At 61.1% G+C, this 27,714-nt stretch overlaps 5 protein-coding genes across 10 annotated transcripts; 2 read left to right on the top strand and 3 right to left on the bottom strand.

The window, feature by feature from the left end:
• The first annotated feature begins 504 nt into the window (after positions 1-504).
• KCNK7 (potassium two pore domain channel subfamily K member 7) lies at positions 505-3,723 on the top strand. The gene is made up of 3 exons (XM_027580486.2): positions 505-1,327; positions 2,782-3,180; positions 3,454-3,723. The coding sequence occupies exons 1-3, from the start codon at positions 1,009-1,011 to the stop codon at positions 3,657-3,659; spliced, it is 924 nt and encodes a 307-aa protein (XP_027436287.2). The 5' UTR covers positions 505-1,008; the 3' UTR covers positions 3,660-3,723.
• A 548-nt stretch (positions 3,724-4,271) lies between these two features.
• Positions 4,272-19,942, bottom strand: EHBP1L1 (EH domain binding protein 1 like 1). Of its 6 annotated transcripts, none has more exons than XM_027579947.2 (20): positions 19,551-19,942; positions 16,868-16,925; positions 16,549-16,644; positions 16,233-16,286; positions 15,963-16,141; positions 15,740-15,882; positions 15,216-15,251; positions 15,063-15,131; positions 14,808-14,970; positions 12,647-14,639; positions 12,030-12,187; positions 11,881-11,929; positions 10,767-11,447; positions 6,683-6,752; positions 6,506-6,561; positions 6,287-6,410; positions 5,914-6,013; positions 5,087-5,160; positions 4,875-4,989; positions 4,272-4,770 (listed from the first exon to the last, which is right to left on the bottom strand). In XM_027579947.2, the coding sequence occupies exons 1-20, from the start codon at positions 19,652-19,654 to the stop codon at positions 4,671-4,673; spliced, it is 4,422 nt and encodes a 1,473-aa protein (XP_027435748.2). In that variant the 5' UTR covers positions 19,655-19,942; the 3' UTR covers positions 4,272-4,670. The 6 variants fall into 6 exon arrangements, with proteins under 6 accessions (XP_027435748.2, XP_027435750.2, XP_027435751.2 ...); XM_027579949.2 differs by having other exon boundaries at positions 13,895-14,639; XM_027579950.2 differs by having other exon boundaries at positions 14,393-14,639.
• On the top strand, positions 19,653-20,099 carry LOC118356116 (translation initiation factor IF-2-like). The gene has a single exon (XM_035723146.1). It carries the CDS (start codon positions 19,653-19,655, stop codon positions 20,097-20,099), a length of 447 nt encoding a protein of 148 aa, XP_035579039.1.
• Positions 20,100-21,941: 1,842 nt separating this feature from the next.
• FAM89B (family with sequence similarity 89 member B) lies at positions 21,942-23,499 on the bottom strand. The gene is made up of 2 exons (XM_027580694.2): positions 23,162-23,499; positions 21,942-22,766 (listed from the first exon to the last, which is right to left on the bottom strand). Exons 1-2 carry the CDS (start codon positions 23,459-23,461, stop codon positions 22,488-22,490), a joined length of 579 nt encoding a protein of 192 aa, XP_027436495.1. The 5' UTR covers positions 23,462-23,499; the 3' UTR covers positions 21,942-22,487.
• Positions 23,500-24,305: 806 nt separating this feature from the next.
• Positions 24,306-25,743, bottom strand: ZNRD2 (zinc ribbon domain containing 2). Its single transcript, XM_027580693.1, has 4 exons — positions 25,604-25,743; positions 25,355-25,506; positions 25,140-25,224; positions 24,306-24,740 (listed from the first exon to the last, which is right to left on the bottom strand). The coding sequence occupies exons 1-4, from the start codon at positions 25,620-25,622 to the stop codon at positions 24,397-24,399; spliced, it is 600 nt and encodes a 199-aa protein (XP_027436494.1). The 5' UTR covers positions 25,623-25,743; the 3' UTR covers positions 24,306-24,396.
• Positions 25,744-27,714: the final 1,971 nt, after the last annotated feature.

Below are 27,714 nucleotides of genomic sequence, written 5' to 3'. Positions count from 1 at the left end.
GAGGAGCGACCTGCCCTGGCACAGGGCCCTGCCCACCTCTTAACTGCCACGGGGCTCTGTGGGCAGCCACCCCCACACCATGCCCCAGGGCAGGGCCCCTCCGCGGTTGCGGGGAGCAGTAGCCTAGGCTCCCCCACCCCTGCGCACTCCGCAGCAGCCAGACCCACCTGGTCCCCAGTGTTAGGGGGCGCCCAGCACAGAGGGTTCTCAGGGAGGACTCAGAACGGAGGTGTGAGAACATCACCTGTCCAGGGGCCGCTGGGCATCCTTGGCTCCTCTCCACGCACCACCCTCCCTGCCCCTACCTGACCCATCCCAAATCCTGTCACTCCTCTCCCCTCCTCCTCCCAGGACGCCCGAAGTAGCCCCCCGCAGGTCTCCTTGGACTACTCTTGTCCTCAGGGCCCTGCGTCTTTACCCCCTTTGTCCCCCCACAGCCAGCCCCCCGTTCCTCTCACACCCCGAGCTCTCTCACCCCTTGCCTGGCCTCTCCTGTTCCCCAGCTGCAGTGTCACCCTTCACTCCTCCGGGAGCCTCCCGGAGGAACCCCCCCCCCAGCAAAACTTCAGGACACATGTGACCATGTGAACTTGCCATGTTTCCTCGCTAATGGGTATCTTATGGCGACACCAGGAGGGAAGGGACCTGTGTCCTCTTCTCTAGTGTCCTCAGGATCGAAGCACTCGCTGAACGGGTGAATGGAGTGTGCGTGACCGAGCGCCTCCTCGAATAAGCCACCGCAGCGTGATTTTGAGCCAGTCACTATCTCCTCGGGCCTCACCCCGCGGCACCCCACCCGCATCCCCCCAGCTGCAGGGAACTGGCCCCAGAAGCCGGGAGGAGGGACCCCGGTCCCCTCCAAGCTCATTGACACTCTGCCTCGCTGCGTCCCAGCCGCCCACGCAGCACCTCCTCCCAGCCGCGCCCTGCCCAGCCCTTCCCCGGTGCCTGCGGTTGGAGCAGTCGGCACTCGGCCCCCACAGCACCTCCAACCCCAGACGGCTCGCCATGGGGGCTCTGAGGCCCTGGGCCCGGTTCCCACTACTGGTTGTGGCCCACCTGCTGGCCCTGGGGATTGGGGCTGCTGCGCTTCAGGCCCTGGAGGGGCCTCCAGCACTCCGGCTCCAGGCCAAGCTCAGGGCCGAGCTGGCCAATTTCCAGGCAGAGTATGGGGCTTGCCTGCCCCCCGGGGCCCTGGAGGAGCTGCTGGGCACCGCCCTGGCAGCCCAGGTACACGGGGTCTCCAGCCTGGGCAATGGCTCAGAGGCCGGGAAGTGGGATCTGCCCTCGGCCCTGCTCTTCACTGCCAGCATCCTCACCACCACGGGCAAGGCCGCCAGGCGGCCAGGCAGGAGGGGGCTCCTGGGGGCCCTGGGGGTGTAGCCCTTCTCCCAGCCCCCACATGCCAGACAGAGCCCGGGCTTGATGAGGCCTGACGTCACACCCGGGGCTTCCCACACCAACACCCCAACTGGTGCCTCAACTTCAGCTGCCAGGTGGGGTGTGTCCTCCTCAGCCACACCCCCTGCCACCCCCTAAGACCCAGGAGAGATGCCCAGACCCCAGGGCCTGAGGCAAGGTCAGGGGACAGGTGTTGTGGGGTGAATTCTTGGATGGAGGAAAATGGAGTGAACCCAGGAGTACAGATTAAGACCACCAACTCAGGAGAGAGCGTCCAGGGGGAGGAAGTCCTAATGAGATAGTAACCACGGCAAGAGGGCACAGAAATGAGGGATGAAGGAATTCCTGGCAGGGGCAGGAGCATGTGCAAAGACCCAGAGAAATAAAGGAATGGGACCCACAGCTCTGGAGGTTTTTCATCCTGCAAAGTGTCTAAGTGTTTTTTTAATGAAAGTCTATATTGCCCACTTCTGTTGAACAATCAGGCAACCTATTTGCTTTGGGCTAGAATCCGGCGAGGGATTCTGTATTGTCTGGAATAGGCCCGTTCTTCGGGGCAGAGCACATCCTCTCCGGGCCAGCCCAGTCCCCACCACTCCCTCTTGTCTCCCATCTTGGCTCATCTAGGCATTTGAGTTTACAACCTCCGGACTAGCCAGTCCTGTTCTCCGAGCACACCCTGCTCTCCCACCTCTCCCTAAATTTTCCTGCCTGTCTCTGCCACCACATGGCAGGGGCTGGGCAGACCCAGATGCCAGTGCAGGGCCTAGCAGGGGAGGTCTCAGTACACCTTCAGGAAGTGAAAGAGCGGGTATCTTTCTTCCTAGAGGATTTGGAAGTATTGTATTGGTCAAGGGCAGAGCTGAGGAATCAGAAAACCAACCTTCCCCTGGGCAGGACAGTAGTTCTCAGAACTATCCCAGCTACAAGAGGCCTAAGGTGACTGCCTCCTCTAATCCTTACATTTTCCAGAAAAGAGTGGCCAGAGAGGTTTGTTTGTTTGTTTGTTTGTTTGGGAGTGGGGGAAGTTGGGGGGGGGGACAGTGCCCAGAGGCAGGAGAGAATTTTAAGCAGGTTCCAGGCTCAGCACAGAGCCCCACATGGGGCTTGATCTCATGACCCTGAGATCATGACCTGAGCTGAAATCAAGAGTCGGGACACGTAACCAACTGAGAAGAGTGGCCAGAGAGGTTAAGCGACTTGCCCAAGACGCCCAGCGAATGAGGAGCAAAGCCAGCCGGCCCGAGCCTGGGCCTGAACAGTTCCCACCATCTCGGCCACCAGGGGGCAGCCTTCTGCCAGAGGCCTTGTTGGGGGAAAGGGGGCTCCACCTGGCATCGCACTCAAGTGTTCATTGCCTAGCGCCTCTCTCCTTTCCAGGTTATGGCTACATGGCCCCACTATCGGCAGGTGGAAAGGCTTTCTGCGTGCTCTACGCAGCCCTGGGGCTGCCGGCCTCCCTCGCGCTCCTGGCCACACTGCGCCGCCGCCTGCTGCCCCTGCTCAGCTGCCCAGGTGCCTGGGTGGCCGGCCAGTGGCGGCTGGCCCCGGCCAGGGCCGCACTGCTGCAGGCGGCTGGATGGGGCCTGCTAGCGGCTGCGACCCTCGTGCTGCTGCCGGCACTGGTGCTGTGGGGTCTGCGGGGTGACTGCAGCCTGCTGGAGGCCGTCTACTTCTGCTTCAACTCGCTCAGCACCCTGCGCCTGGGGCACCTGCTGCCGCGCCGCGGCCGTGGCCTGCACCCCGTGCTCTACCACCTTGGCCAGCTGGCGCTTCTCGGTGAGTCCAGCTGCCACGGAGTGGGAGGGAGAGGAGACTGGGGAAGGGGAGCCGGGACCAGGACTCCCATCACGGCTGGGGAGGCTGAGCGCACAGGTGCAGGGCCACGGCCCTAGAGTGTGGTGTGCGAGTTGTGGTTGGAAGAACCCTGATGGCTGGGTTAAGTGGATTGAGTGGCACCCGGTGCCGGGGGTGGCGGGTCACCTGCCTGGGAGGGGGGCAGGGAGCATCCCTGGCCCCCCAAGAGCTGCCCTAGCAATCTCTCCTCGCCAGGTTACTTGCTCTTCGGGCTCCTGGCCATGCTGCTGGCTGTGGAGACCTTCTCAGAGCTGCCACAGGTCCGTGCCCTGGTGACATTCTTTGGGTCCAGTGGCCCGTTGACCGCTGAAGACCAAGGCGACATCCTGGGCCAGGATGAACTGGCTCTGGGCACCCTGCCCCCCTCGGCTGCAGCCCCAGAACAGGCCCCAACTTGCTGACAGGGGCCAGGTGAGGGAGTTGAGCTCCTTTCAGATGGACAAGACTGACGACGACGACGATGAGGAAGCCTCCAGAGAGGGGAGGGGAGGGAGTAACTGTAAGGACCTCAGGCTATAGTGTATTTTAAAAGGGGGGGGGGGCAATAACCCCGATTGTTTTCGTCTCTTTTCAACATGGGACCTCTAAAGCGATCAACGACCCAAATCCCATCATCCTTAAACCCCACCATCCTTGGGCGCCTGGGTGGCTCAGTCGTTAAGTGTCTGCCTTCAGCTCGGGTCGTGATCCCGGGGTCCTGGGATCGAGTCCCACATTAGGCACCCTGCTCAGCGGGAAGCCTGCTTCTCCCTCTCGCACTCTCCCTGCTTGTGGTCCCTCTCTCGCTATCTCTCTCTGTTAATAAATAAAATCTTAATATATATATATATATTAAAACAAACAAACAAACCCACCATCCTTTGAAGGTGAGGGCCGAGCAGGGCCCCCGATGCCTCTGGGAACCTCAAAGCCCGCACGGGCCCCACTTGGGCTCGCAGACAACCTTATCGGCCCCAGCCCCACCCCCTTCCGTCTATTGAAAACCCCAGTCCTGAGAAAGGCCGGCGCTGCTGTAGCCTCGTCCAACTTTATTGCTCGCGACGATCAGGAAAGGGGGGAGGGCGGGGGCGCAGCGGTTCAGCCGCCTTCCCTGCTCGCCCAGGCGGCCGGCCCGGGCCCTGCCGTCGGGGAGGGGTTGTTCTGCGGGGCGCTCCTGGGACCCTCCCCCCCGCCCGGCCCCGCGAACACACGCACTCACAAGGACAAATAAATACGGCCCGGACGGCACGGCCGTCCAGCCGCTCCCGTCGGTCGGGCCCCAGGGGCCGCCCTCCTCCGCCCGGTGCGGGGACGGCGGCGGCCCCCACAAGCGGCGCGCTGCGGGCCGTGCGGCCCGGGTCCCCCGGAGCGCCAGCCCCGGGCGGCGACCCCGCGCGGCGGCGACCAAGCCTGCGCTGCGAGCGGGCGGGGCCTCAGCTCAGCGAACAGCGCTCGCGCCGGCTCAGCTGCCGGCTCAGCTTGCGGCGCCGCTGCTCCAGGCCGCGTTCCAGGCGCTCGTCCTCCTCCAGGGCGCTGCGAGGGAACGGCTTCAAGTCAGAGTCGGGGCCCCTGGCCTGGTTTGCCTCCCCACCCCCCCCACCCCCCCCACCTCCCAGCGCGGACCCTACTCCACTCACATCCGCTCCTTGTGGTCCAGATCCCGGACCAGCTCGTCGCGCTGGTTCACCAGCGACACCAGCTCCTCCAGCAGAAGCTGCTCTCGGTGCTGCTGCGCGGCCGTTTTCAGCCAGTCTGAGGGCGGAGGAGGCTGAGGGTCAGGAGGCGCCGGCCCCTGCTCCGTCCTGGCTCTCAGCCCCTCCCGCCCCATCTCCCAGGTCCCATCTCCCACCTTCGATAGCGAGCATGGCCCGTAGCTCCCGGCTCAGCAGCTCGAACCTCCGCTCCAGGTCCTGCTCCTCGATGCTGGGGTGGGGGAGGGGGTGGAGGTGGGTCAGGGACAGCGGAACGGGAGGGGGAGGGGTCCCAGGGCTCTGACCGCTCTCCGTGCCCCCATCCTACCTCATTACCCGTTGGCCGGGAGGGCTGGGCTGAGAGCGGCGCTATACCCCTGTCCCTGCGCCAAATCAACTTCCTTCCAACTGTCCTCCAAATGCTGGATGTTTATATTGTCTCCTCCCATCCCCACTGCTCTTTTTTGTTTTCCAATTAAGAAACAACCTTGCAGGATTATTTGGATGAACATTAATCATAAACAGCAAGTATTAGACTAGAATTATTCTGAAAAATGATCCAAAATGCAAAAGGGAAGCAAAACTGCCTTCATCCTGCAGGACTAGAAAAACAGTCATGGCCCAGAGTCGCGTTTGACCCCACTTGGGAAACCAGCTCAGATCTCCCTGAGCCTCGGTTATCCTTACTGTAAATAAACAGGGTCAAACTGGGGCACTCAGCCCTGACCTGGTGCCTGTACCACGTTTTTCTCTGGGCCTTGGTTTTCTGATTCATAAAAACAGTACCAATTTAAAAGGTGTACAACTTATACAGGACTTTTGAGGGGAAAAAATAAGATGACTGAACAATTTTTCAAAAAGATCTTTGCAGAAAGAAAGAAGCAGTGAATAACTGTAATCGAAGCAGCCAAGAGTCCCTCTGTTCTGCGGGCCCAGGATTGGCTGGGGTTGGCACCTACACTGGGCGGGGCCAGCCTGCACTCACAGGAGCTGCAGCTGGTCCTGCCTTCGGATGAGAGCATTCTTCTTGTTGACCAATGTGAACCATTCCTGAATCAGCACCTCCTCCTGCAGCTTGTCGGCACCTTGAAACAGGCCAGGACAGTCACCAGGCCTGCCCCCAAACCAGGTGGCAGGAGTAGGGTGGCTGGGGAGTGGGGAAGGGGCTTGCTTCCTTGTGGCATCCCAGAAGCCAGAGCCGTGTGCCTCCAGCAAGCTGCTTCCCTTGCCCAGCTGCAAATGGGGACAGTGACCCCTGCCTTGCCTCCTCCCACCTCCTCCCCAGATCAGGAAGGGCTGCAGGGCTAGGCAGATCTGGTAGCATGTGTTGGGGAGTGGACTCCAGATGCCTGCCCCACCTGACTCCATAAGTCTCCTCAGCTGTGTCTCCACCTCGGCTGCCCGCCCATCTATCTGTCTCTGCTCCTGTTCCAGGGCCTGCAGCTCTGCACACACATACTGACTTGTGTCCTGGAATCTTTGCTGCAAAAAAGGGGGGCAAAGGACAGAGTGGGCTCAGCCCAGGCTCCGCCTAGGAAGTGCCACCCACCAGCTCCACCCACCACAGATCTCCTTACCAGCCCAGCCTCTTCCCCTGGACTTGGGGGCGGCTCCTCTGATGGGGGACTCCCACCTGCAGACAGAGACCAAGCTAAAGCACCTCCAACTGACACCGGCCCCCGAGGGGTTCCCCAGCTCAGGATCTGTGAACAGCCTGAGCTGAGCTGGGCCGCTAGTCCTGCAAAACTACTCACCAGGGGACTGCTGTGGGGCTGTGGCTGTGGGTGGGCCAGGGGCAGGGCCGGGGTCAGGGCTCAGGCCTTCCTGTGGAGAAAGAGGCCAGTGAGGTCTTGGAGGGGTTTCCCAACAGCCCCGCCCTGGGGCCAGCCAGAGCCTCTTGCACACATAGGGCAGGAGGGGCCCGCAACCTCAGGCCCTGCCCACTCAGCTGCTTCTCCAGTCCTGCTGCTACACAGAACTCCACCCCCACCTCCTCTAAGGAAAGTGCCTCCTCAAGCAAAGGTCACGGCCTTCACCCTCCCTGGTCCTGTGGTCCTGGGCCAGTCCACTCCCACGCTTGGAGCCTCACAGTCCTCATTCCCGGGGCTGGGCTGATGACCCTGGCTTCAGGGGCTTTTGTGAGAGTCAGGGCTGAAAGGCTGAGAAGGGCCTGGCTGGGGCCTCTCCTTCCCCCTCTCGCCCCCTCCTCCATGGAGCTCCCCCAGGCCACCTCCGACTCCCATCACCTAGTGCTTGCGTCTCCATCATGGCCAGGGGCCACACAGTGACACCGTGACACCGAGCTGACCTGATGCACCTCGTCTCCGAACCTAGGCCATCCTGAGCCGGCACCTCCATATCCTGGCCAAAAGGGGGCACCCTCCCACCTTATCAATGTCCATGCCTAGAGCCTGCTGTGCTCTCCACAGAACACTCAGCAAAGGTCAAGTTGGCGGGACCTACCCATTTTAGCCTGGAAAGGCAGGGCTGGTCCTTAATGTGCCCCACCCCTGGCCACCTGCTGGGAGAGGCAGCTCTGGGGGCTCAGGTCCGCCGACAGCCCAGCCCCTTTGGATGGGGCTCCTGCTCTGGCCAACCCTTCTGGGTCACAGGAGGAAGGCGTTGACCCACCCCACTGTCCACGCCACCCCGCACTTCCCTGAGAGGCACCGCCGGACATATCCCACTCAGGTGCCATCCTCTGTGGCCCAGGTCGATGGCAGCCTCCTCACCGGCCACTCCCCACGCCCTGCCTGCTGACTCTGCCCTCAAGTCACAACTGAGGGGTCTTCCTAAAACCTTCACCTGCTGGTGTCACTCTCCCCCGGCCCCTCTCAGCCCCCAGCCTTGTTGTCAAGGCCTGGTGGCAGCTCCAGCCTCAACTCCTGCTACCCCAAACCGCCCCCGGACACCACCCCCTAGCCACAGGCACGGACTTTTCGCTTCCCCAAATAGCTTCCTCAGCCTGGGCTGGCCTCTATCTGGGGCTGCCTCACATCAGCAACCTTCATGACCCAGCTCAGCTCCACCTCCTCGAGGCCCCTTCGGGCTCCCACACGACTTTCTGTCCCCCTTCCTGACCTTCACACCTCCTGAAGCCTCACTGATCCCCAGGCTGGACAGTGCTCCCGCCATGGCTTCCCAGGCCTTCCCCACCACAGCCCCCACCCCCTCATGGCTGCTGGTTACCCATGTCTCCCCTGCCTAGAGGTAGCCCCTGCAGACAGAGTGGGGCCCAGAGGAGGCACTCGGGGCCCACCTACGAAAGGTCATTGACTAAATATTTATGCGTTGGGTGCTGCGCACGTATTGACTCCTTTAGTTCCCCCAACAACCTTGACCTGTGAGTCAAGGGTGATTACCACCCCACTTCACAGATGAGGAAACTGGAAGTCAGAGATGAGGCTCATACAGAGCCTGGCTTAGGACCCAGGGCTCTCCAATCCAAAGATTTGTTCCCAAGCTTGGCCACCAATTTGCTCTTTGCCTCTGGGCCAGTCATACCCACTGGGCCTCTGGTTGTATCTTTGTATGTGGGAGAAAGTCCAGCCCTGTGTAACCTGGGGGTTGCAGAGCTCCAGAAAGGCATCTGGGGGAGAACACAGTTCCCCTTTTTTGACAGCACCCTGAAGTGGTGTCTCAAGACCACCCTGCGAGAAACTTTCATGCGTTTGTTTCTCATCCTCAGGGAAAGAGCACAGAGAGGTTAAATGGCTTCCTTGGGGTCACACAGCCAGTCAATACTGCAGGGCCTAGTAGAAAGTGCCATTTAAGAATTCTGGATTCACAGGTGAACCTCAGCTTCCTCTGCCTCTTTCTTCATCTCCGTGAGCCTCAATGTTCCCACCTGCAAAACGGGGTAATCGTTCCTCCCTGGAAGGGGCATTGTGCGGAGTCAGTTAGGAGCAGGCAGAGGTAGGAAAGTGAAGAAGAAACCCCAACCTCAGCAACAACTGAGCTTACTCACACCAGCCCTGATGGGAATTCCAATACTTCCTCATGTCTGACCCCAATTCCCCTTTCTACACCCTCATGTGTGGCCCCTCCTCCAGGAAGCCTTACTGGGCAGAGGCACCCTGCTCTCCTCATTCTGCTGCTTCAGCCCCACCCCAGCTTCAAGGTGCCTGACTTCATCCCATCCAGGAATTTGGGAGCTCCCAAGGGCAGGGACGGGCCTGACGTCCTCCCACCTCATGCACGGGGCATGGGGGATGGGAATGGCCAATAAGGAGGAGTCCCGGGGCGCCTGGGTGGCTCAGTCGGTTGAGCGTCCGACTCTTGGTTTGCGCTCGGGTCATGATCTCAGGGTCGTGGGATCGAGCCCTGCATCGGGCTTGGCGCTCAGCACAGAGTCTGCGTGAGATTCTCTCTCTCCCTCTGCCCCCCCCCCCGCTTCTCTCACTCTCTCTCTAATAAATAAATAAATCTTTAGGGGGGGAAAAAAGGAGGACTCCCTTCCAGGCCTATGGGTCAAATATCTCCTGTGGGACAAGGGCTGGAGAGGGGCCTGGCTTGGAAGGACCAGATGCTGGGACTTGGGCAGAGAAAGGTGTAGGATGGAGCCTCCCCTTTAAGATTTAAAGAGCCACTGACACACATCAAGGAGGCTGTGGCCAGAAGCCAACAGACCGGCCATGGGTGGCTGTGTCTGACCCCTGCCAAACATCTCCTATGGGTGCCTCCAGTGCTCTTCCTGTCTCTCATTCACAATGCCGTGCCTCTGACTCTGTATTCAAGGCTCCTGCTCTGCAAGCCAGCCTCATTACCACCTGCGGGCCTTCCGGGAGACGAGTGGCAGGCAGATCCCTAAAGGAAACCTGAGCTTTCCTGCTAACACACTTTTACTGCAGCAGGTTCCCCCCACTTGAGAACCACCCCCTCTCAGTTTTCATCTGGGAAAGCTTGCCCACCTTAGCAGCCCTGCTCACATGGCTGCTTCTTCCAGAAAGACTGTCCCAGTTTGTGCGCTCCTTTCTTTAGAACTTAGGGGTCATCCCCGGGCAGCTGAAGGCTTGGGTAGCCTGACAGAGCTGTCCCTGCTGTCGCAGGCAGGACGGGTGCAGTGGGCAGAAGGAACCCCAGCTAGGAAAGCCACTTCAGCGGCTCTGAGTCCCTGAGCAGATCCCTGCCTTCTCCGGGACCATCTCCCCTTCAGTGCAGTGACCATGTGACACCCTGAGAGCCCCTAACCTGAGACCTGCAGGGGCTGGGGTGGGGGACCTCGGCACCCGGCAGGGTCTACGGTCTCCATCCTCCCGTTATCAGAGAAGAATGGGTCTCCAGGACCTGGAGTTAAAGATCCAAGTCAGAGATACTTGGGGTTCGGAGACCCTGGATGGTCCCACAGAAGCTCTGTCCCCGCTTACAGGGCAATGGTGGCTCCTGGGTCCACCCCTGCAGGGAAAGAAACGCCCCAACCCATTTTACAGTCCATAAAGAGCAGTGCGCTGAGTGCTGAAAACATGGAGCCTTCTAGGAACTTCCTACTCCAGCCCATGATTCTACTACTTGGGTGTCAAGCATTAAAAACCATTAGCATATATCCCAAGGCTGGCAACAGAGGTGGAAACTCTGCCCTGGCCGCTGCTCCGAGCCTGGGGGGCCTCGGCTTCCATGTGTCCCCGGAGCAGGAGCTCACTACCTCGCCGGCGGACTTTTCCGTGGCTCCACGGGCCCTCCGCTCAGAAAGCGCCTCGCCGGGTCCAGCTGAGTCCTGCTGCCCTGAAGCGGCCACCCTGGGCCAGCTCTGCCCTTGGGGCCCCTCCAGGCCCGTGCTTCTCGGGCCTGTGCTTCTCTGCCCCGCTCCCCCGGATCCCCGCGCCAGAGGAGGGCACTCACTGCAGCCGCGGCTCCGGAAGCTCTGGCCGCTCCGGCCGCTCCCGAGTCCGCGTCGTCCACCGAGAAGGAGTTGCTGTTCCGCAGCCGCGAGCGCCTCTTCTTTAGCAGGTCGGCGTCGCGCACGTGGGAGAAGGAGCCGTGCGCGCGGGGCGGGGGCACCGGCCCGGCCTCCCCGTTGACCGACGGCCGCCGCAGCCTCACGCCGCCCCCGGCGCCCGGCGCCCCAGCCCCGTTCACCAGCCCTTCGGCCGGGGCCACGGACGCCCGGGCTCCGGGGCCGCCGGCGGGGGCCTCCGCCGCGCGCGCCTCCTGGGCGGCCTCGGCACCGTGGTCCTTGGAGGCCGCCTCGGGAGCCGCTCCGTCCGCGCGGTTCTCGGGCTCCTTGGGCCCCTTGGGCCCCTTGGGCTCCTCCGGCGCCTCGGCCCGCTGCTCGCGCAGCCGCTGCGCCAGGCCCCCGGCGTCCAGGCCGTCGGGCGGGCTCGGCCGGGCGCTGGCCACACAGTACGTGCCAGCGCCGCCGCCGCCCTCCAGCTGCACCAGCTGCAACTCCTGCCCGGTGCAGAAGGCGCGGATCTGGCACAGGTAAGTCATGACGATGAGCTTGTCGGGCACTGACAGCAGCACCATGTCCGCCGGCTCCAGCAGCCGCGACACGCCCAGGGCCGCGAAGCCATCGAAGGCCTAGGAACGGTGGCCTGGGGATCAGCGGCGGCGGCGGCGGGCGTTACCCAGCGACGCTGCGGCCCCGCCCCGGACCGCCCGAGGAGTCCCCGCGAGCCGCACGCCGGGGTTGGCCTAGCAACGCCTTCTCCCTTCTATTGGGGGAGATCTAGCAGTAGGGCCCGCCCCCACGTCACCCAGCAACTGCACACCAAAGGGTGGTTTCGGAAAAACCATCTGGTGGAAATATGCTTTAAAACAAAACTAAACTAAACTACGGAAAACGAACAATTTAAAGCCCAAGAGAGTATAAAGTGGCAGAACTTCCAAAGTCCACGGCTGGGGCCCTGCAGCCCACAGATTCCTCTCCTAAAGACTGACCGGCCCTAAATCTTGGTCCTACCGCCTGGCTCTAGAACCTTTCCCTCCAGGCACGGCTCCCTCCCCATCTCACCTGCTTGTTGTTCTGTTTGATGTTGAGTGGATCCAGGGAGGCATAGTCACTGCCGAGCGCGAGAGAGGGCTGGTCAGAGGCTGGCCTCACGCTGCCCTCCCGGGGGGGCTCCCTCCTTCATTCCCACCCCCACCCCCCTGGCAGCTCACATCTTCTCTGGGTAGAATCGGTGCAGGATGGCACAGAAGGCCAAGCCGTTGCGCCACGATGTAGTGAAGTTAGTGACTCGGACGCCTCGGTAGCCAGCAGTGACTTCCTGGCACCACTCCAGCAGGGATTGACTGGAGCTGACTGGGGCAGGCGGTGCCTAAGGACACAAGGATCGGCTCAGGGAATGTGAACATAGGACAGTACCCTCTGCCCCTCGGGCAGAAAACAGCCCCAGCTCTGGGTTTGCAGGAGTCACCAGAGACCACTGGCCAGAGCCCTGGGACCAGGCAAAAGGGTTTCCTGCCCTGTGGTTATCTACCAAGGTCACCTAAAAGGTCAGTGGCCCCCAGGCAAGATCAGAGGTCACCAGCAGCCACACCTCAAGGTCAGCCCAGAAAATCAGTTTAGGGGTGTCCGGCTCCATGCAGCCCAGGGAAGACAAGATGGGGGAGCCAGGGCATCCTGAGAGAGGAGAGGGTGAGGGGGGCTCCTTGAAGCTGAGCCCCTGTCCCACCACACCCCAGTCGACCAGGTGGGTCCATGCAGAGCCGCCGTTAGCTCAGCCCCAGGTTAGTGGGAAGCAGCAGACTGGGCCCTCGGCGGCCCCCATCCCTACCTGGCTGCCCGGCAGCCTCCCGTCCTCTTCAGGCTCCTCTGGGGAAGAGGCCCCCGAGGGCTTGGGCACCCCGGCCCCTGCCCCACTGGCTACCTGCTCCTCAGTCAGGCTTGCCTCTGGGAGGTTTCCCTCAGCTTCTTTTCCCTTCTCAGTCCCTGAGACCCCAGCTTCTGCTTCCTGGGCCTCCAAAACCCTGGATTTGTTCTCTGGAGGCCCTAAACCCTCCATCTCTGCTTCCGGGATCCCCCAAGCCCCAGACTTGGCCTCTGAAACCCCCAAAACCCCAGCTTCCTCCTCCTGGACCCTCAAAACTGTAGTCTCTGCCTCTGCTTCTACTCCCTGGGGCCCTAAAACTCCATGCTTAGTGATGGAGTCCCGTAAAGCCTCATATTTGAGGGTCCCCCCGAGCCCAGTCTCTGCCTCCTGGATCCCCAAAGTCTTAGCCTTCACCTTCTCAGCCTCTAACACTGTAGTTTCTGTCTGTTCAGTCCCCAGGCCCTCAGCCTCTGCCATCCCAACCTCTGGCCCTAAAACCCTTGAATCCGCCACCTCTGTCTCCTGGACTCCTGCTGTGTCATTCCCTAACCTTGGGACCCCTGAGGCCCCAGCTGCTAGCTCCTGGGTCCCCAGTGTCTCAGCTGCTGCTGTTTCAGTCTTGAATCCTGGGACCCCTGAACTGCCTACCTCTGTTTCCTGGGTCCCTGCTATCTCAGATTTTATTCCTGAACCCCCCATTTTTGGCTCTTGGGTCCCCAATATCTCAGCCTCTGCCCTCCCAGCCTCTATCTCTGGCATCCTGGAACCTCCCACCTCTGTCTCCTGGGCCCCCCATATTTCAGATTCTGCTTTCCCACGCTCTATCCCCCGCACCCCTGAACCACCAGCTATCTCCTGGGCCCTCAATATCTCAGTCTCCGTCCTCCTAGTCTTTGTCCCCAGAAATCCTGAATCCCCAGCCTCCGTTTTCTGGGTCCCCAGTTCCTCAGACTCTGCCATTCCAGCAGCCTCTGAGTCCAGGACCCCTGATCCCATGGTCTCCGTCTCCTGGGCCCCCGACAGCTTAGCTTCTGTTGTCCCAGTCTTTCTCTCTGGGAACCCTGATCCCCCCACTTCTGTCTCCTGATTCCCCAGTACCTCTGACTCTGTTCCCAGGACCCTCAAATCCCCAGCCTCTGCCTCCCAGAACCCCAGACCCCTAGACATTACTCCCTGGTCAGCTGCTGGTGGGGCGCCCTGGGGCCTGCTCACCTGGGGCCTGACGCTTGCTGTTCCAACAGAGGGGCCCAGCTCCGGGCCCGTCCCCCCAACACCAGGAGCTCTGCCTCTCACCTCTGCACCCCCTCTCTCCTGGCCTGTGGCAGCCCTGGCCCCCTTAAGGTCACCAAGATGCCTGGTGTGCCCTGCAGGCTCTGCTGGGGGTGTGCTCGGAATTGCGGGAGCCTCATCCCTGGTCCTGACCCCTGTCCTCCCCTGAGAGCCCCTTGGAGGAGCCTCGGGAGTCTCCTTGAATCTTGCCTCAGACATCACCCCTATAGCCTCTGGTCCCTCAGTGTCCACATGTCTCACCTTTGGCCTCTGCTCAGCATCCACTTGACTCACTTCTAAACTCTCTCCAGCCTTCCCCGCTCTGATGTCTGACCTCTTAGCGTTCACCTCTCTGACTCCTGACTCCTGCTCAGTGCCCACCCCTCTAGCCCCTCGCCTGTCCCCAGGGCTCCCCTGCTCCACCTTGGGTTTCTGCCCTACCAAAGGGTCTCTGGAGTCTCCATCCTCAATGCCTCGGCCCAGCCTGGCTCCCTGAGCCTCTGTCCCTTCCTGAGGGCTTTCCTGGGCCTCGGTCTCCCCAGAAGAACCCACTCCTGCTAGGGGAGGCCCTGAGGCTTTGGGAGCCTCGTCTTCCCCTTGGGCGCCTGGGGGCCAAGGGGCATCAGAGCCTTTCCGGAGCCGAGGTGCTGGGGTGGGCGCCACATCCTGGCCTGGCTGCCTTGAGGGCCTGAGGAGAGACCAGGAGAAAGCATTGGGGAACCCATGTGGCTCCCCACTGTCAGCCCCATCCCCACCCTTCAGATTGCTAGGGCACTGGAAAGGCAGGTTGGCAGGGGGAATGCAGTTTTCTAACAGTGGGGCAGGGGATGGAGGTGGGGCTCACTCCAAAGCTCACCTCTTCTCCGGCGGGGTTCCTGGGGGTCTGGGGGACTTGAGTCCCACCTGGCCCCCTGCTACAGTAGCTGGTTCTGACCCCTGGCTCCGGGAGGCCCTGGCTGGGGGCGCAGGGGCACTCACAGGGGCTGGGCCGGTATCCTCCGCACTAGAAGGGCTGGCAGCTGGGGAGGAAGGAAGGGTGAGGCGCTGAGGCCTGGGCCCTGAAACTGGAGGTCCGTTCCCTCCCCAGCCCCAAACCCAGCCTGGGCCTCACCTGCCTGCCGGGGCTGTACGCGGCCCTCCTCCTCCTCCTCATGAAGTGTCTTCAGCTCCCGAGATTGGTCTGGGGTGGGGATGGGGGGCAGGTCAGCCCAGGGAGGGCCCTGCAGGTCCGACCCCTTCCCCCCAACCAGAGTCTTGGGCCTACCTGGGAAACGCCCCAGCCTCAGGGCGCCGCCCCGGCCTGCGAGAAGAGACAGGCCCTCCGATGCAGAGAAAGAGAGAGAGAAAACCACAAGGACAGACAGAAACAAAGCCTTAACAAGCCAAAGGGAGGGATGAGGAAGCTAGTGGCTGAGCACCAGGGTGGGTGGTGAGGACTGGCGAGACCGGACTGCATCTCCCCACTGTGCGCTTGGCCCAGCCAGCTCAGGGCAGGTACCGACCTGGGCAGGCACCCACTTGAGGCTAAGGAGAGGGCCTGAGGGACTCAGCTAAGGACCCAGGCCGCCATGGGACCAGGAGCCAAGTTTGGACAGTCAGAGCTGCCGGGCAGGTTGGAACTGCCTGGGCAGGAGCGAGCCCCCAAACTGGGCATGCGCACGCGGGCCCTGCACCCCCGCCCCCCCGCCCCCCCCCCCCGCCCTCTGCACAGCAAGCGGCTCCCACCCAGCTTATCCCCTACCCTCCCTAGGTCTTGGTGATCTCATCCATGGCAGGCTGTGAGCCCACCTGGCTGGGGCACACGAGCCCGTGCCTCGGGGGTCCCCGGGCCATTAGCCTCCTCCTCGTCACTCTCAGCGAAGTCGTCCAGGTTGCCCACATCGCTTGGCTTCACGCTCATGAGGCTCGCGAGACTCTGCATGTCATCGTCCCTGGGGAGGTCAGAGGTCAGGGGTGAGGGCTGGGGTCAGAGGTTGCAGACCAAGGCCAAGGAAGGGGGGTGGGCACTCACGTGGCGCGGCCCTCCCGCAGCAGAACCCCGGAGAGCGTGAGGCTCAGCTCGGCTTGCACCACCTTCACTGACTTGGGCTTCAGCCGCAGCCGCAGGGGAACTGGGGCCGGCACGGGCCCCGCGTGGTGGGCCAGGTCCACCTCGGCGGTGGCCAGCACCTTCCGCTGCCCCTTGGACTCCTATGGGCCAGGGAGAGGGGCCGGGGGCAGGGGCATCAGTGCTGCCCCAGAGTCCCCAGGAGCCCAGGCCCCAGCCTGCCGGGCCACTCACATTCTCAATAACAAATGTCCATTCTTTGGCCTCGTACTGATCCACGTGAGGGTCCTGGGAAAAGGAGGCACTGGTGAGTACTGGGGCTCTGGGGCAAGGGCCATGCTGTCTCTCCTACTGCACGTGGCAAGTATGCGTGCATGCTGCCCCCTCCAAGGAGAACTCCTGGGCCACCCCCACCCCCGTCTTGGTTCTTGGTCTCACCCCTCTGTTCTCTCCTGTTTGGATGGATAACCCACTGGGGATCCCCCATGGCTGCCTGGGCTGTCATCGCCCCCCCCCCATTCCCGCCTATGCAGAAGGGCTAGGGACTCACCCTGTAGAGGGTCACAGAGATGTCCACGTTCTCCGGCACCATCCACACCACGGTGCCCCGGTATGGGTTCTGGATGCCTGGCTGCCAGCTGTGGGCCTGCAATGAGCGGTCTGAGGCCTCCCCTGACTCACACTCTCCCCTGGCCCCCTGCCCTTGGCTCTAGACTCGACCTCATCTTTCTCTCCCTTCTATGGATTCCGATCCAAACCTGAACCTGACTCCACTCCCCCATCAGTCCTCACTCACCCACTTTCCCTGCACCCTCTGTTGGCCTCACCCCCAACCTGGACCCCCGCCCCCAATTGATAACCTCCCCAACCTTGGAGCAGATGCGTCGGTTCCGCCGGGTCCACACCACCACCAGCTTATCCGGTTGCCTGGGGGTGGGGAAAGGGGGGGTCTACTCAGTCAGGCCCACCCACCCAGCCTCTCCATCTCCTCCAGGGTCGTCCTTCTGCCCACATCCCCCTCCCCCAGGAGAGGGCTTGGACAGCTCCTTATCTGGAGCCACCAGGAGCAGGGTGAGGCTGCTCAGGCAGGGTGGGGCCCTGGGCAGAAGGGCAAAGGCCCCATGTGGGGCAGGGATTATGAAGACAGACAGAGAGACAGAGGCGTACAGAGAGACAGGCACACACAGAGACAGAAAGATACACATAAACCCAGCAAGAACCCTGCAAGAGACACACAGACTTAGAGACACTGAGAGAGACAGACTCGAAGTAAAACAAAGCCGTTCACTCACAAATATTTGGGGAGTGCATACTGTAAACCCAGCCCAGTTTAGAAGGCAGAGCAGAGCAAAGGAGAAGCGAGACCCTTCAGGGGCTGAGGACAACAGAGGTTGAGGAAGAGTGCCAGCCAAGAAGGAAAATAAATTAACAAGCTGACTTCAGGGAGATGGGAGAGAGCCACTGGGGTCTCCTTGAGGTTGGGGTGTCTGAGCAGAGGCTGTGCGAGGGTCTGGAGAAGGAGGGCTCAAGGAAGAAGGAATGGCAAGTGCAAAGAGGTTGGGGGGAGGCTCGGGGTCAGAGCAAGGGGTGGAGGGGGGAGGGGGTCACAGAGACAGAGGATCAGCTTGTCATCAGACACCCACCCAGGGCCCAGGGGCCCTGAGAATCAGCCATGCTCCCCACCTCTCAAACCCCGAGCCCTGGACTCTAGCTTTGCAGGGCCCCTGACTCCCACAAGGGGCATCAAGGAAAAACCTCCGGAGGGTGACCTGCAGGCTGAACTGCATATGCCAGGGCGGACTCAGAAGAGAGGCAGAGTTGTGAAGAGACAGATAACACAAGAGCGAAGAATTGCCTGGGCAGGGCCCAGCCCCACAGAACTGACACGTGGCTGGGCCTGGGAGGGAGAAGGCCCTCTCGGGTTAGAGGGTCCAACTGCTGCCCAGGAGGGTGGGGATGGTTGAGGGGATCATGAGGCCGAGAACAGTACAAGAGGCTTTCTTGCCTGTGTCTAGCCCCATGCCAGGACACTTAGGTCCACCCACCTCACCGCCCCTCTGCAGGCTGAGCCAGGATAAATGGCTCTCCAGGCAACCCCTGAGGATGCTGAGGCCCAGAGAGGTTGGGAGCCAGGCAAGGTCACAAAGCGGAGCCCAGAGCCCTCCGGCGTGCAGCCAAGCTCCCCTTCCCAACCCCAGACTGCTGGCGATGGCTGAGCCAGGGTAGCCATGGGGCCTTCCCAGAAAGGGGAAGCAGACAGGGGGTGCCCAGAGAGGGCGGGGCCTGGCTAGGCAGCCTGACTCAGGCTGGGCACTCCCTCCTGGGGAGCCAAGACCTGGGTAGGGGCAGCTTCCTAGCCTGGGCTCCCTGCTAAGAAGCCCAGGAGGCCCTGCCTACCCCTGTGACTCAGAAGCACTGACACTGCCCGCACCCCAGGCCTGCTCTCTAGGACCATGCCCAGCGTCCCCCTGGCCTCACCCAGGATGCTGGGGCAGAAGGCAGAAGCCAGAGGCCAGAGTTCAAGTCCTAGCCTTGTGCTGTGTTACCTTAGCCAGCCCCTGGTCTTCCCTGGGCCTCGCCAGATGCAGTGAACGGCCCTCTGGCTGGCGCAGTCAAAACCGGGGATATGGCGGCTGCCCAGGGGACCCTAGCCTCCTGCTCACTCCCCTCCCTTTGGACCCCATGATCCCTTCCTGCCCCTGCAGCTCTTCCTCTTGGGAGCCTAAATTTAGCCCCGCCTGGCGGGTGAGGCCCCCACAGCTGTGCCCTAATCCAGCCAAGGGAAGCTGACACCAGAGAACACGTATATTTAGGGTGTGACGCAGGGGTCCGGGCAGCTGCGGGGGGAGCATGTGAACAAGATGCCCCCGGGGCCCTGAGGAGTCCGGGCCAGGTCCTGCACTCTCTCTCACATATCTTCCCCGACCGGGCCACCTCTCCCTCCCCAAGCCCTCTCCTCCCAGACTCACAGCCTTCTAGGCCCTCAGGCCCCTTTAAGCCCAATCCCTGCCTCCCTCCTCATCCCTCCCGGTGCTCAGTTTCCCCTTTTAAGGACATTGTGGAGACATCCAGCCTCCCAGCACCCACTGTGGCTGAAGTGTGTGTGTGGGTTCCTCTGGCCCAGCAAGTGGGCAGGGGAGGAGCGGGCAACATCCTTGTTCTGAGCAGTCCATGGGGGTTTCTGCCACAACCAGGCCACCCGTAGACCTCCGAATTTGCTCCCTTTTCTGATGTTACCCTGAACCATCCCTCTGGTCACAAAAACATGAGGCCTCCCTTCCCCCAGGGCTGAGCTTGGATGAGGAAGGTGTGGGCACGGACAGATGCTCAGGCCTGCAAGTTCTGACCTCCATTCCCCAAAAGCGACCCACACCCCCAACTCCAGGGGTCCCACAAGCTGCAAAGGCATTTTTGAGTCTCTGTGTCTGGGACACCAGGGCTCAGGGTAGGGGCAAGGGGCCACCGGGCTAGGGGCAGGGCTCTTTCGGGCTCCAGCGGCCTCATGGGGTCCCGGCGAGTCTGCGGAGGCCCCGGGGCCTCCCTGCCACTCACCATTTCTTGGTGCACTCCACCACCAGCTCGTGGTAACAGGCCACAAACTGGAACTTGGCGGCCCGCTTGCCCACGCGCTGCAGGCGCTTCCACACCGAGGTCATGGCCCCCGCCGCCGCCGCCGCCGCCGCCTCCTCAGACTCGGGGCTCCCGCTGGCCCGCTACCGCGGGCCGGGCCTGGGTCCCCATGGCCTCCCGGGCTGCTCTCCGCGCTGCCCGCCCCGTCCGTCGGAGATGTCCGAGGCTCGGACCCGGGGCCGATCACCCCGCTGCCCGCGCTGGGGCCCGCCGGGTGGTCCCGCTGAGTCGGCCGGGTCGTCCGGGGCGCGTCGGGTCCCGGGAGCGCTAAGCCGCGAGCGCGCCGTTTCCTGGAGCCGCACCCCCGTCGGAAGGCGGGCGGGGCTCCGGCGGGGGGCGGAGGCCGGGGCCGGGGCGGGAGCGGGGGGCGGGGCGGCCCGGCTTCCGGGGCCTCGCGCCGCCACCGCGGTTGCGGAAGGGGGTGGGGGGGCGTACCAAGGGGAACGCCTCGACCGCAGCGCCCGCTCGTAGGGCGCGGAGGCGGTGTGGACGCGCGGGCCGGGGAGAGAACTACCAGCAATTTGGTGCGGCCCTGGCGAGCACTGCCCTGGCCGCCACCCTTCCTGCCCTCAGCCGTGGGAAGTACGTACTGATGGCCCCATTTCACAGATGGGGGAAACAGAGCCCCAGAAAGAACAGACTTGCTCAGGGCCACACTGCGAATCTGGGCCAGAGCCAACTGTCAACACTGGGGTGGCAGACTCCTGCTGTCACCCAGGTCTCAACCTAAGTGGGAAGGAGCAGAGTCGGGGGTCAACCTGGGTGGCCCTACCTGTGGGCAGCAGGGAAACTGACTCCTTAGCTGCCAAGTGGGAAGATAGTCCCAACATCCCACAAGCAGCTGATTTCCAAGTGTGTGACCTTGGGCAAAGTAGTAACACTCTGAGCCTCAGTTTCAACCTCTGTTAAATAGGGATAATTATAGTTCTGACTCTTACACAGTCGCTAAGAGTATGAAATCTTGGGAAGCATTCAGTACGGAGACTGGCTGATTTCCGGAGGTATCATTGAACGGAATCCCTTATCGCAGGCTGGAAAGTGTGTGTGTGTGTGTGTGTGTGTGTGTGTGTGTGTGTGTGCGCGCGCGCGCGCCTGCACACACGTGTTTACTCTCCCTCCCCTAAGAAGCCTGCCGCAGGCGTTAGCCGCCTTGTTCACACCTAGATTAGAGCCCTTATCGCCTACCCGCTGGCCCAGCATGGTAATGAGCACCTGCAGGTATCAGGCCCAGAGTTAGAGAACTACCCTGGGGCAGCGCATCAGCTTCTTTCCCTCCCTGCCAGCACTCAGCAAGATTTGTGAAAGGACTGCAACCTGGTGCTTAATAGATTCTCGGTTTGAACAGGGTATCTGATCTGCCGAGAGTGCCCGCTGTTGTCTCCAGAGGCAAGTGCCTGTGCACAGGGCGTGGGGGTGAGCAGCCTGCACGCCTAAGTGTGTAACTTCGAGGTCCTCTCCTCTTCGTCTCAGGGAGTTGTGGGGGTTTTATGTGTGTGCCTGGAGGTCTGAACACCCACCATCCCCAAATGTGCAGGCTGCTTCCGGCGAGCCTGACACGTGGGTTTGGCTCTCAGGCCCAGCGGTGTGGTCCTCGGTTTCCTCTGTAAGAGAGAGCCCCTTACATACAGGCCTAAAGGCTCCAAGTGCTGTGGGGTAGCCAGGCGGCCCGTATGAGAGTTAAGTGCAGAATGGGAGCCTCTGGCACCCAATCACACCTCACCGAAGGTGGATCTCATGCCCTGGAGCGCAGGGCCCTGCCCCCTTCCCCCCGCCCCCTCGCCCAGGGCTTATGTGGCCTCTAGGGAGGTGTGGGCCAACGCAACTTCACCCCCTTCTGCCTCTGCAGCTGTTTCCTCCCACCCAAAGGGCACTCACTAGCTCCCGGGCCCTTCCCGGAGGCGCCTTCCCCTCTCCCGCCGAGGGGCCCCTAGGCCCGCTGGCTCAGGCCCACCCATTTCCTGTGCCGCCCCAACCCCGCCCCCACTTGGGGTGGAAAGTTTTTCTCAAGATAGGCGGCTCCTTCTCCTTCCTTCCCGGAGGACCAAAGCGAGTTGGGGATGGGCGGGGGGAGGGTTGGGCTCCCAGATCTCCGGCCAGAGGGGAAGTTACTCGCCCGCCGTCGCAGACCGCGGTACTAGCTCGGCCGGCTCCGCTTGTTCCCCAGCCCGGTCGGTGGAAGGAGGATTCGCACTCCGTCGCGGCCAGCCTTTCTTCCACTCCGGGGTCTTGGGCGCCACCTGCCGGCGGAGCGCGGGACCGCACTTTCCAGAAACTATTTCCCTGCCCCAGAGCCAGGCATTCAAAACACAAGAATGCAGAGAGAGTATTTATTTACCTATGTGCCCAAGAGTCTGGCCCCTAAACTTAAATATCCAGCACGGAACCTTGGCCCTCCCGGCCGTGGGTGGGTGCAAGAATGGGGATGCCCTGGTCTAGAGCAGTGGAACCCAGAGAGCAGAGGTGGGATGCCCCTGAGCAAGCAGCTGCCAATAGCAGCAAAAGGTGAAAAGGAGATGGGAACCAGGCACTCATCCCAATCCCAGAGACGTCGAGGGGAGTGCCAGATGCTTTGGGCCCCACCACCAGACTGACGGTTGGCCAAGCTGGGGTGCACACATGTGAGAGTAGAGGAGGTCCAGTGCCAGGGGCAAAGGCTGTAGCCCAGCTGCCTGCCCCAGTACTAGCTAACCAGAGTCAGGAGAGGGGGGTTGGCAACTTTGCCTCTGAGGGTCCCAAGGCTTGCCTTCTTGTGAAGTGAGGTGGTACAGGGGGAAGCAGGCACTATAAGTCTGAGTACCTAGTAAGGGGTGAGTTTCTGAGCCTTTTGCAGGGGTGCACTTTCCCCCCACCCCCAGCTCTTCAGAGGCTGATGTGAAAGGCGTCCTGCAGCCACTGGTCCCGGGCATTGTGTGTCTGGGGCACAGTGAGGGGTGGCGGGTCCGGGGGCAGGCTGGCATCAGGAGGCTCATCGTCATCAGACAGGCCAGCATCAGGTGGATAAGAGCTGTCTGAGTGCAGGGAGGATGACAGGTCCTGGCACAGGCTCAAGTCTTGGCACAGGTGCTTATAGTCTTGGATTGACTCGTACAGGCCCCACAGCTGGCACAGCAGGGACATGTCCAGCTGCCGCAGCCCCACCTGCAAAAGACTGAGGGTGGGCTGGGGTTGGGGTCCAGGCCACCCTCAGCCCTAGCCAATCTTCCTGCACCTTTCTAAGCACAAAGTTTTGTGGACAGCAGACGCCACCTGCAAGCTGTGACTCTAGGCAATCACTGTAAAATGGGGATAACATTTACCTAGGAAGATGGAATGAAATAACACGAAAAGAGCATTGAAAATACATGGTAACTATTGCCATAAACGGTAATTATAATCATTGTTACTATATTCCCTCTGACCCAACCGGCTTCTGCAGTTCTTCTGAGACTCAAGCCATGAGTTCCCGGTTCTGTGCCTCTGGCTGAGCTCCGCCCGGGGACCCTCACGCTCAGCGGCAGCCCTCCGCCCCGCTGGCCCGGGGCCCAGCCACTCACCATCTCCTTGCGCAGGGCTGCTAGTGCTGAGTCGAGATTGACAGGGCGACGCGGGCCGAGGGGACCAGCGGCGGGTCCCGCGTTGGTGGCGCCCGCAGCGTAGCGGGGCCCATCTGGGATGCGGGCCGCGCGGCTCAGCTCGTCGTGGATGCGGCTGCGCTGGCTGTAAACGCGCTCCAGCTCCCGCCACGAACCCCCGCTTGCGTTGAGGAGACCGCTGAGGCCGCGCGGTAACGGAGGGAGCCCGGCTAGGGCGCAGGCAGCGCCGCCCGGCGCCTCGGCCGAGGGCAGCCCATTCATGGCCCAGCCGGCGCGGACGGCGATGCTGCCTCGTTCCCTTCAACGCTCCGCCCGGGCCGCAGCCCGCAGGCCCCGCACCGCGCGGCCCCGCCGGCTGAGCCAAGCCGCCGCCCGCAGGCCGCGCTTTGTTCCTTCCCCGACTCCTCCGACTCCGCCCCTGCCCCACCCCCTTTGCATGGGCGGGGCCTCTCTTAAAAGGGCTACGGTGGTGGAGCCACACCGTGAAAAGCAGAGAAAAGGAATGGGGCAACCACAGGAAGGGAGCCAGGAAAAGGGGCGGGCGAAAAGACCAAAAGCGGCGAACGCGGTTCCTTTAAGGTTCTTTTTCGCTCCCCCCCCCCCCGCAACAATGTGTTTAATTAATCTGCTCAATTTTAACTCCCAAGAGAAAGGATCTAACCCCCGGGGGTGAAGGATCAAGAGACTTGGGTAAGTCCATACTTGGTCCCTAACGGTCAACCTGACGCCCTGTCAGTGTCTCAGTGTCTGAGTACCTGGGCTGGGCATGAGGTGGGTCAGGATGATGGTATCAGAATGCTCAGGGGAAGGAGAAGGTAACCAAAGGGGACTGGAACCCAAAATCACACTCAAGGGTGGGAACTGGGCACTGGATGGCCGAGGAGGCTGCAGGGATGCCACAGAGGTCCACCCCTCTTGTTCCTGCTTTTGAGGGAGGCTATGACCTCCACCTCAGAAAAAAAAGTGTCACATAATCCTCTCCCTCCTCCCTCATTCGGAGTGGGGGAAACCAAGCACAAACAAGCCCAACTAATCTCTCAGGGCATCAAGGAGCGCAGACTGGTAGGGTAAGAGGCAAAGGTAGGAAAAAGGCGAGTGGAGGTGGAGCTGGCATGCACACTCAGAACCAAGAAAAGAACAAACCACACAAGAGGACAGCTGTTTTTCTGGACAGGGTTTTTCTCAGGAGGGGCCTCTTAGTGTTGCAGCTGCCGAAGGCTGCGCAGAGCCTCAGCACAAGCCCGGATTAGGCTACACAGCTGGATGCTAGTCTCCAAGGAAGCGCTAGAGCCCAGCTCAGCTGAGGCCCAGGTCAGCTTCTGCAGGAGGGCCTCCTGTGTGCAGGCCAGGACATCTGCATTTGGAGGCACAGCAGGAGGGGGTGGCCCCTGGGCTGCCTTGAGCCCTGCTGCAGCTCCCTCACAGTGCTCTGGACGGGGTACTGGGGGCTGAGGGGCTGGCCGAGAGCCCAAGGGGAGCTCCGAGGCAGAGGCAAGCTGGTGTTCCCGAGCTTGGGAGAGGGCAGCCTGGGCATTCAGAGCTAAAAGAGGAGAAAGTGGGGGGAATGGTCAGGAAGCCTGTCCCCCATCAGCCCTGGGCCACCTCCTTATTCCTTACTGCTCTGCTCTTTCTATGCTTGAGATGTTTTTCCTGCCCCTCTATAAAGTAACTCATCCATTTTCTTCTTTGTGCCAGAGTTATTTATGCCCTTGCTTCATCTCTCCCATCAGGACTATGCCCGATTGAGCTCAGACTCTTTATAGTGTCTGGCACACGGGTATTTAGTGCTCCTACTGAGTGAATGGTCCTCTCTAGAGCCGTAAAGGGAAAGTATCTTACCTCCGCCTCACCCAGACACTCCACTGTCCCCTCCCAAACCTACTGTTCCCGGGCCTCTCTCACCACGCAGCTTCTCCACCAAGCATACTCGGCCTCTCACCCGGATTATCTTTATCCACGTCTGAGTCGAGCTCCTGACAAGCCACGCAGTAGATTTTCCGCTGTTTGTCTTGGAGGAGGATCGTCTAGAAGCAGAGTGCACGGGGACACGGATGAGACGCAGGGCGATGGGGTCCAGAGGGGAGAGTTGGGAAAGGGCCGTGCGGCCTGGTCCGCGGCCCCATTCCGGATCCCACGTCCCGAGCCTCTCCTCACCCCGCAGTCCGCGCACGTCTCGCCCAGCATGCGGTAACCACGCAGCAGGTAGTCGCCCATGAGCCGGGAGATGCGATCCTGTCTCTCCCTTCGCGCTTGCAGAACCTTCGTTTCCGCTTCGGTTGGGGGCTCCCAGGAGAAATCGTCGGCTTCTGGGGGAAGAGAGGCACAAGAGACAGACGGGTCTTGCCCGAGTGGGATACCTCCTGCACCCCGCAACCACAGGCCCCCAACAGCCCAAAGCCTCACCAGCACCGTTCAGAGCCATGTTGCCGTTGTCGCCAGTGGGCTCACCGGACGTGACGTACAAGCAGAGCGCTTTCCGCTCGGCTCCGCCCCCTCCATTTAGGCCTAGGATGAGGGCGGAAATGGCGCCTCTCAGACGTCAAGTTGCCCATAGTGGGGCGTGTCTGCTGCAGGAGACCCTGGCCTGTGGGCGAGCCCCTCAGCCAGAACCCGGTAGACGATCTTTGGGCTGGCGGGCCGCAGGAGGGGAGTCTCCGGGGTAACGCCGCTCGGGTCGCAGGACCTGAAAGTGGCTACGCGGGCTCGCCCTTCTCGCCCGCCGCAGATGGAGAAGACCACTTGGCATGAGAAATCCCCTCTGGCCTCCATCTCCCCTTGGATTTCCCTTTCCGCACAGGTCAGACCCGGGGCAGGCGGGGCAGTGGCGTAATCACCAACACCCTTGATGATAACAAGTGGTCCCTTGAGCGCTCGTACAGCCTATTCAGTCCTCAGTGCTTCTCACTTCCACCGGCAAGGCAGGCCAGGCGGGGGTCGTTCTCCCTTTCTATACCTTTCAGCCTATTTCAAAACACCCTCACCCCCTTCTGCATGTTTGGAGGCCCAGTCTGCCGATCCCCTTAACCCCAGGGCCTGGGACTGACGCGAAGTGCGCCCCTCACTTTTTTTTTTTTTTTGAAGTTTAAGCCCCGAAAACGCTGTACTGGGCATGCGCAGGTCCGGGTCCAGCAGTTGCGGAGGGATTCCCGCTGGATGGGTGAGATTGAAGGACCTATAGTTATGCTTATGACCGTTATGCTTTTTTTAGGTGGGTCTCTGTTAAAATTACTAGTGCTCCCTAAACACTGGCCTTGATTTATCCCCCCCTTCCGTGTTCTTTTTCTTTCCCTTATTAGATTTGGAGAAGCCAGATGGGGCAGACAATGGTGCCCAGATGTGCAGCCTGAAGTGCCTTAAGGCGGTACACCTAAGGGCAGGGGAGAAGGAGCTAGGATTTAGACCCTCTTAATCTCATTGGCAACCTCCTTCTTTAACTAGACAGCACGTGCTTCTGCATTCTTACCTGAAGATTGAATGCCCTCCTCCTGGCCCCATCTTCCTTCTACATAGACTCCCTGGAGCAGCCGTTTTCTGACCCTTATTGCCGCCTGCTTACTTGGAGAGTCCTGTGCCCCTCTTCACTCTCTCCATCTACCGGCAGGCTCTTGGGCAGCAGTGTTCCTGACTCAAGGCCTGACCCCAGGTCAGTTCCACCAAGCTGACTAGAGGAACTCTTGGACCCTAGCCAGCTTGTACAGACCCTCCAGGTCCATACTGTCTTCAGCTCCCAGCCCCATCCTAAATTCCTCAGTGCACCCTTCTGTGTCATCATCATGGCCAGTGTTCACTCGGCCAACAGCTTCTTCTTCCTGGCACCAACTAAGACCCTGGCACTCATTCTCCTGTTTAATCCCTGTCATTTACTCCTCATGACAGCCTTATCGGGAAGGTACTACTGTTATCCCCATTTTACAGAACAGGAAACAATAATTCTTTTAAAACATAAATCAGGAGACACCTAGGTGGCTGTTGGTTAAGTGTCTGCCTTCGGCTCATGTCATGATCCCAGGGTCCTGGGATCGAGTCCCACATCAGGCTCCTTGCTTGGTGGGGAGCCTGGTTCTCCCTCTGCCTGCCGCTCCCCCTGCTTGTGCTCTCTCTCTCTGACAAAATAAATAAACTCTTTTTTTAAATCAATCAGTCAATCAGAGGGTGCCTGGGTGGCGCAGTTGGTTGAGCATCGGACTCTTGGTTTTGGCTCAGGTCGTGATCTTGGAGTGGTGGGATTGAGCCTCACATGGGACTCTGCGCTCAGCTCCCTCTCCCTCTGCCCCTCCCTGCTGTGCTCTCTCTCTCTCTCTCTCTCTGTCAAATAAATAATAAATAAATCCTTAAAACATAAATCAGGTCATATCACTCTTTTGCTCAAAAGTCTCTGGGATCTCCCCATCACACTTAGCCAAAAATCCAAAGTCCTTACTATGGTCTCCAAGGTCCTACAAATCTGGCTCCTGGCCCCCCTCAACCCTTCCCCCCCCCTCCCTACAATCCCCTCCCACTACTCAACAGAATTC

Source organism: Zalophus californianus, chromosome 11 (genome assembly GCF_009762305.2).
Source record: "Zalophus californianus isolate mZalCal1 chromosome 11, mZalCal1.pri.v2, whole genome shotgun sequence".
Taxonomy (NCBI): domain Eukaryota; kingdom Metazoa; phylum Chordata; class Mammalia; order Carnivora; family Otariidae; genus Zalophus; species Zalophus californianus.
This window is presented reverse-complemented; position numbering and strand designations above follow the sequence as displayed.

Excerpts from the sequence above, each read along its gene's own strand:
- KCNK7 (XM_027580486.2), top strand. The coding sequence starts at position 1,009 with ATGGGGGCTCTGAGGCCCTGGGCCCGGTTCCCACTACTGGTTGTGGCC. Across the intron at positions 1,328-2,781 it reads CAGCATCCTCACCACCACGG|GTTATGGCTACATGGCCCCA; the intron begins GCAAGGCCGCCA and ends TCTCCTTTCCAG. Across the intron at positions 3,181-3,453 it reads TGGCCAGCTGGCGCTTCTCG|GTTACTTGCTCTTCGGGCTC; the intron begins GTGAGTCCAGCT and ends TCTCCTCGCCAG.
- FAM89B (XM_027580694.2), bottom strand. The coding sequence starts at position 23,461 with ATGAATGGGCTGCCCTCGGCCGAGGCGCCGGGCGGCGCTGCCTGCGCC. Across the intron at positions 22,767-23,161 it reads CAGCCCTGCGCAAGGAGATG|GTGGGGCTGCGGCAGCTGGA; the intron begins GTGAGTGGCTGG and ends AGTCTTTTGCAG.
- LOC118356116 (XM_035723146.1), top strand. The coding sequence starts at position 19,653 with ATGGCCCCCGCCGCCGCCGCCGCCGCCGCCTCCTCAGACTCGGGGCTC.
- ZNRD2 (XM_027580693.1), bottom strand. Across the intron at positions 25,225-25,354 it reads AGACGTGCGCGGACTGCGGG|ACGATCCTCCTCCAAGACAA; the intron begins GTGAGGAGAGGC and ends CTCTGCTTCTAG. Across the intron at positions 24,741-25,139 it reads CGTGGATAAAGATAATCCGG|CTCTGAATGCCCAGGCTGCC; the intron begins GTGAGAGGCCGA and ends CTCCTCTTTTAG.
- EHBP1L1 (XM_027579947.2), bottom strand. The coding sequence starts at position 19,654 with ATGACCTCGGTGTGGAAGCGCCTGCAGCGCGTGGGCAAGCGGGCCGCC. Across the intron at positions 14,640-14,807 it reads GGAACCCCGCCGGAGAAGAG|GCCCTCAAGGCAGCCAGGCC; the intron begins GTGAGCTTTGGA and ends GTCTCTCCTCAG. Across the intron at positions 4,990-5,086 it reads GGCCATGCTCGCTATCGAAG|ACTGGCTGAAAACGGCCGCG; the intron begins GTGGGAGATGGG and ends CTCCGCCCTCAG.